Below are 7,527 nucleotides of genomic sequence, written 5' to 3'. Positions count from 1 at the left end.
AACTCCTTTGTCAATAGATTTTCTATCAGAGTAACAAACATTTTACAGTTAGTGAACTCATCTTGATGGACTGTAAGCACCTGAGCTCCATAGAGTGCAGTGGTGTCCACACTTGGTGTTTTAGATTCTATGAGTTTGAGCAGATAAAGGACACGTATAAACCACTAAAGCACACACAGCACTTCATTGCCTTCATTATACACTGTATTTTCATTTTCATTATTTATCTATTTTTCACTCCCTTATCCTCTACGTCCTAGAAAGTACTGGTCTTTTTACTGACTTTATTTTTGCCATTATTGGAGCACCACACAGTTGGAATTATATGCATGTATCATTTTCAAATTGACCTCTTCTATTTGGGAATACATATTCAATATTTATGCTTTTTCGTGGCTTAGTAGCTCTCTTTTACTGATGAATAATATTTCATTGAATACACCACTATTTATTTACTCATTTTGTAAACTCAGAAATGAATTTATACACTCATTCTTTATAGCTGGCTTTTTTCATGTTTTCAAAATTCATTTATTTTGGAACTTACAAGTATGCATCATTTCCAAGTCTTTGGTTGAATAGTAGTAAACTATTTAGATATATCACTTTTTATTTACACATTAACCAATTGATGAACATTTAGAAGTTATCTATTGTTGGTTATTATAAGTAATAATATTCTTAACATTCATGTACATGATTTGTGGGAATATACATTTTCACTTTCCTTAAACATATAGCTAGGAGGGAAATTATTTGTTCCTACTGAAACCCCCACAACAGGTCTCAGTCCAACCCACCCTGCAGTATGGTACACAGGTGCAAAGGAAAGACAAAGAGAAAAAGATCTGCAGTTGAGGGACTCCAGGATAACGTGGTGTTCTCTGGGGTACAAAAAGCCTCATCTCCACAACTTCACAGTTTTATTGCTATCAAACAGGGAAATGGGTGGGGGTCACCACAGAGTGCTTAGGGAAAAGAAACTTTGTACCCATTGGTTGTAAAGTGAAACAGAACAACATTTTACCAGGCACAAATACCTTCAGTTATCAATATAAGGAAATTTGATTTCTGAAAGGCTGGCACTTTTACTAGCTGGAAGACATAATGCTTTCTGAGTTCCACGGCCTCAGCTTGATGTTGTCTTCAGTTTTTGCCCTACTAATCTCAGAGTCGCCTACACCAGCCCCCATCCCAACCTTCAACACAAAGCTATTCTAGTGTAAGCATTGCTCCTTTGCTGTTAATGCCATCAGGGTGCCTCAGTCAAACTCCACAACATTCTTTTGGCCAATTAAGGGAAACTTTGCTTCAGTGTAGCCAGCTGCAAGTATTTCATTGGATAGAGTGAAGGAGAGGTCAAGGACAGATTGCAGCAAGGGCTTTGTTTCTCAGGAGAGAGCAGATTGGGCTCATCCATTGTTTCCAACTGTAACTGTGTTCCCAATCTTCCAAAAACAATACATTTTTTATAAGTGGCTGAAACCATTAAACACTCCCATCTGTAGTGTATGAGAATCCCAAGCTTTCACACCTCTAACATTTGGCATTTGTTGTTATCTTTATTAAAACCATTCTGATGATCTCGGGGTGGTCTTTATGATTGATTTCTATTTTCTTTATTATTAGCAATTTTGACATCTTTTTTAGTGTTTTGCATATCTTCTTGTGAGAAATGCATGTGTGTTCCAATATGTTGCCTATTTTAAAAAGACTTGCTTTTCTGAAATTTTATACTTGAAGGAGTTATTAATGAACTTGGAGTACTAATGCTTATGCTATATGATTTGGAAATGTTTCATTCTGTAACTCATTCTTTCCTTCATTTAATCATGTTGATTCAACTCAAAAATTTAATTTTGATCAAATTCAATTTTTCTTTTACTTTTTTATCCTTGAAATATAGTACCTAAGAAATCACTGTTCATCTCAAGAGCAAATATATTTACTCTCATTTTTTTCTCTTAATGGTTTTATCATAAAATTTCTTACATTTAAATCTACGATTCACTTTGAGTATTGTAAGTTTAGCACCAAAGTCACCTTTTCCATGTCAATAACCACTTATCCCAGCACGTTTTTTTTTTTTTTTTTTTTGAAAAGACAAGTCTTTGTAAGTTATCTTGATAGCCCCATTGGAAATAAAAATGGTCATGAATTGAGGATTTATCATTAACTCTCAATTTTATTCCACTTGAAATTCATGTTTTATACATTTATTTATCAGAATATGAATTCCCTCAAATTGGCTCTATGCGTGGCTTCTTTTGTTTCTTTCACATGTTATGAGTTTTTTACATCCCATTTCTACATTTTTAAATTCCCAATTTAACACATGAAAGTAAAAGAAGGATAGTGTAAAAATGCTTTCAAGATACTATTTCATAATTTGTGATCTTCTAAGACTCAGAAAAGTGTAATGGAAAGAGGAAAAGTCTTTCTCCACATTCTTTTCTCATAGAAGCCCTGCTGGAAATAACTGGTACCTTTGACAAAGAGCAAAACAAAAAATAACTAATAAAAGCTGAGTAGAGATCTTTTACAGATGGGAAGATCTAGAGGTGAAGGGATGAAAAGGGAAGGAGGAGAAAGGAATAAAAATGAGGAAAGATGGGTTCCTCATCTGTACATGCACATCCTCATATGTATATGCACCAGGGATCTGAGAAGAATATGATCGTTATGGTACAGATATAAAAAATTGAACAAAAATAAATAAAAAGAATGCACGTTTCTCACAGGAGGAAATGAGATCACAGATTAAGTACTAAATTTTTCAGTATTATTATTTCCTGCAAGTTTAAGAATTAGAGGTATGTATATCAAGGATCCTAATTGTATTTTAAATGGTTGTTTATGGCTTTCATTTGATGTATTTCTTAGAGGAATTTTTAATGTTAGTACTCACCTAAGTTAAACTTCATATTAGAAAAGATGGCTATCTATGTTAAAATTTATGCATTAATTTCAAAATGGCAAAGTTTCCATTTTTGGTAGGAATCTACTTAGATTCCACAACTATATATGTTAATCCATAAGAAAGTTTAACAAAGATTTACTTCCAGCAGGAGAGTTACATATGAATTTCTAGTAGTTGTTCAGAAACAAACACTTAACAAAAGAGAGCTGGGTGTGATTACACATGCCTGTAATCTCAGCACTCTGAGAAGCTGAGGAGGGAGGATAATACGTTTGAAGTTCTTATTTCAAAATTTAATAAATAAATAAATAGGCTTGGGTTGTAACTCAGTGAAAAGACCCTAAGTTCAATCTCCAGTACCATAAGCAAACAAAAATTTTAAGACTGTAAAAATAGGTTTTATAAAGAAGATATTCAATAAAAAGGCAACTAAACCGAGGTATTTCAATTCTTGTAAATTTTCACATGAAGAAAAGAAGATCCAGGGCACAAGACAGGTAGGAAACTTTCATTTAGAATGAAGGAGGAAAGAAAAACAAAGCAGTGTATTTCCCACTGGGCATCAGAACACAGAGAGTAGAAAACATTTTTGGCTCTGTGTTGCACCTTGTACAAGCCCAAGGGTAAAGAAAAAAACTGAATTCATTTGTGAGTCCCTTAGGAACTAAGGCAGATCACAGCCCAGGGAGTAAATACAGTTCCTACATTTTACTTTTTTACAGGTCGAATCTGTTCTCTGGGGAAGAAATTTGGCAAGCTCTTTTCCTGTTTATTACCAAGCAGATTATGTCACTTATTTCACATTAAATCATTTGCATCATTTAAAATTGTAAATGTGACTATAATAAACACTGCTTTTCTGTTTTGTGACAGGACTCAGAGTCTGAATCTGAAAACCTAAGGTATAGTTATCAAAAATTTCCAGGTCAGTGAAGATTCAGACTATACTGCCTCTTCTCAGTATCAAGGAATCAAATTCTAAAAGCCTGAAATTCTCATTTCAAGCTTTTGATGAGCAAGTAAAAAGAAAAGGAAAACAACGACATTTTCAGGTCTAAGGAGGGTGAGTTTGTAATTTCTATGCCTATTAATGTCCTTTTAGATGGCAGTTCAGGGATCTACGTTAGGGTGGTTTTCTCCCATTTTGAGCATTTCTGAGAATAGAGTTGGCAGAGAAATTTGTTCAGAGAAGGAGCAGAAAGTGCTCAGACATTTTGCAGAGTTCACAGTATGCACATGGTTTTGGGTGGTGCATTCATTATTCAAGGACAGAGCTCTTCCTGCTCTAAGAGATTTAGGGCTTTAATTTTGGGACATGATTAGTGACTCACCTCTCCTGGACTCTGGTTCCTCACTTCTAATTAAAGTCAATACTTCATTTTACACTACATGAGAGTCTAACCTGCCTTAGAGACCAGGACCTGGTTGCTAAGACTTCTGTTCAAATATTATAGGTGAAAGAGTGGACTCAAGATCACTTAGTGACACACTTCAATATTTTTAGTTATTAAGACTCTAGAAAGTGGATACTCCTGGGAGAATCTTGTCATCATGAAGATCAGTTCTATGGGGTCAGATTAGGTGAGATTTTGATTTTACTGGTATATTCTATTCTAGTGCGAAAAAAATAATGCAGGAGAAAGTTGTCTGTCTTTTAATGTGACCCCAATTGCCTGAGTCCACAGACTCTGCTACAAAAGAATGGCTCTGGAAAATGGCTCCTTTGTGACTGATTTCATTCTGTTGGGATTGACAAACCGGCCAGATCTCCAGCTCCCACTGTTATTCCTGTTTTTAATAATGTATGTGACCACTGCTCTGGGAAATTTGGGACTGGTAACTCTAATTAGACTGAATTCACATCTTCACACTCCCATGTACTTTTTCCTCTTCAACTTGTCCTTCACTGACCTCTGTTATGCTTCTGTGTTTACACCCAAAATGCTCATTAACTTCACATTAGAGAAAAATGTTATTTCCTATAGAGGGTGCATGACCCAGCTCTATTTTTACAGCTTTTTTGGTATTTTTGAGTGCTATGTGTTGACGGCAATGGCCTATGACCGCTATACAGCCATCTGTAACCCACTTCTGTATAACACTGTCATGTCCCCCAGAGTGTGTCTCAGCCTTATGCTTGGCTCCTACCTGATGGCATTTTCTGGTGCCATGGCCCACACGGGATGCATGCTGAGGCTGACCTTCTGTGACACAAACACTATCAACCACTATTTCTGTGATATTCTTCCTGTGATGCAGCTCTCCTGCACCAGCACCTACGTCAATGAATTGGAAGTACTCATTGTGGCGGGGATCAACATCTTTGTGCCCAGTGTCACCATCTTCGTCTCTTATGGTTACATCCTCCACAGCGTCTTCCACATCAGCTCCGCTGAGGGCAGGTCCAAGGCCCTCAGCACCTGCAGCTCCCACATAATCGCAGTTACTCTGTTCTTTGGGTCTGGTGCATTCATGTATCTGAAGCCGTCCTCCGCTGGATCTATGGATCAGGGTAAAATCTCTTCTGTCTTTTACACCAACGTGGTTCCCATGATGAATCCCTTAATCTACAGCTTGAGGAACAAAGATGTGAAATTGGCACTGAGGAAATCCTTGAGCAAATGAAAGTTTTGGTCAGTAATTTAATTTCTATATGTGTTTAGCTATAAGACATGAAACTTTTTTTAGAAGTTATTAAGTTTATTCACACATTTTAAATATACATAATTATCACATTCCTCATTTCAGTAAATGTCACATTGTTTCTTTGGTGTCAGAAACCAAAAGTGTAAATAAAATCTGACGTGTATATTAGTGTGAAATAGGAAGATATGCAGTCTATTTTAATAAAGGAGGAGGAAGTATCTTCTCCTATTGTTTCTTTTCATGATAATAATTTTATGACCTCCCTATTTTTCCAAATTTTATTAATAGTGATTTTCCCCATCAAGTACATTTTTAATCTTGCCATCATTTTTCTTACTTACAAATAAAATTAAGAAAACTTTCATCTAGGCATTTTCTCATTGTCACTATGGACTTTCTTTTTTCATTTGGTAAAATTAAAAATTTTGGCAAGTGAATGAACAAATACAGGATGATGTGTGTAGCATTCCAAGGGAAGTGTTTCTTTTCTTCCTCTTTTTTATTCTATTAGAAAACGAGTCATATTGGCTCTACTCTTGTCTTTCTACCTCCACTGGGCAGGAAATATCCCCTTCAAATTCCAGTACTACACATGCATTGGTTCACAAGGACCACTATACTGAACTCGTTTGGCAGGTACAAACCATGGGCATTCATCTTACAGTATTCATATATACTTTGTTCAGCAAACTACTTTGTGGTAGAGAGCCAATATGTATGCATTACTTACAAGCTAAAGCTCAGCAAATTTAACAATTGAAACACTCACTGATCTTTAATGAGAAGGCATAGAACAAGCAAGTAGCCCATTTACTTGGAGTCTCTTCCTGTTTCTGATGTACTTTCCACTTTTATTAGTTTTATGATTAGTTATAAACATGAAAAATACTTCTGCTTTTATAGCAGGCTATGCCTTGTTTCTAAATGATATATATAAGACTTAAATGAAGGTGTTTTTATTGCTGTTCAGGAAAAAAAATTATGTTTTCATTTGTGGGAAAGAAGCTTGCTGAGCTAGGAGAGTGGGGAGATAGTTGGCTCAAGGGAGATGTCAGTGATGTATAATACCTGAAAGAAAGATTGGAAATATTTCCAGGCAGTTGAAATTTAAGAATAAGAAAGGACCCCAGCAACATGTCCTTAATCCATGCCCCTGAAAGGCACACAGCTTGTAATTAGGAGTTTGTGGAAATGAATGTAATTGAGGGCGCAAAATCTGCATTTCAATGTGCATTTACACTTACTCCATAGAGTATTGGGATATACTTCTCCATGAGGAACCTTGATGAATCCTGTAATCTACATTGGCCATACATTAATAAATTTGGAGGAATGGATATGAAAAATACATGACCACTTCTATGGGAAAAGGGGAAGAGAAAGAATGGCAAGCTCAGAGGAGGAAATGTGCGTGGTAATTGAAACAGAAGGTAGGAATTTGGAAAGAAAAGATGGAAAATTAAAGCTTGTACAATAGCTATGACAATTAAATGGAGTTCTCAGGGTTTTCTGTGTAAGAGGAGTCTTAAATTATTTGGTTTTAAATAATGTTAAATCAGTAGTATATTTAACATTTTTAAAAGTTTGTGCTTTCTTTGTTTGTTTGATCATTTTTATGCTCAAATCCTGTAATCTGTACAAACTACTTTTTTGATAAATGATATGCAATATATTTACAAATGTAAATTCCTTACTAAATTTGTAAAAATTCTATCATTTAAATTTAAATTTTGTTTTTGAAATTTAAAAATGTTAATTCAGAATGTGGAAACATATGAGAACTGAATAATTTCAGTTTTGTAAGCTCCATCATGCTATCCTCATACTGACTCTTAGACATTAAAATATCATATGCCAGGAGGGCAATTTAATAGAACACTTTAAACATTTTCTAAAAAATCTGTAATATTTACTATTTTACCAGTTTTCTAATCTTTGCTTCATATTTACCTATTGTGAAA

The 7,527-nt window shown here is 35.1% G+C and overlaps 1 protein-coding gene across 1 annotated transcript; it reads left to right on the top strand.

Moving 5' to 3' along the window:
* The first annotated feature begins 1,832 nt into the window (after window positions 1–1,832).
* Window positions 1,833–5,545, top strand: LOC100731113 (olfactory receptor 8B8-like). Its single transcript, XM_003472738.3, has 2 exons — window positions 1,833–1,856; window positions 4,616–5,545. The coding sequence occupies exons 1-2, from the start codon at window positions 1,833–1,835 to the stop codon at window positions 5,543–5,545; spliced, it is 954 nt and encodes a 317-aa protein (XP_003472786.3).
* The last annotated feature ends 1,982 nt before the right edge of the window (window positions 5,546–7,527 follow it).

This window comes from Cavia porcellus, unplaced genomic scaffold (genome assembly GCF_034190915.1).
Source record: "Cavia porcellus strain 051 isolate PalLab524CR breed Dunkin Hartley unplaced genomic scaffold, mCavPor4.1 scaffold_9, whole genome shotgun sequence".
Classification (NCBI taxonomy): Eukaryota; Metazoa; Chordata; class Mammalia; order Rodentia; family Caviidae; genus Cavia; species Cavia porcellus.
Note: the sequence above shows the minus strand (reverse complement) of the source record. Positions and strands in the feature narration are given on the sequence as shown.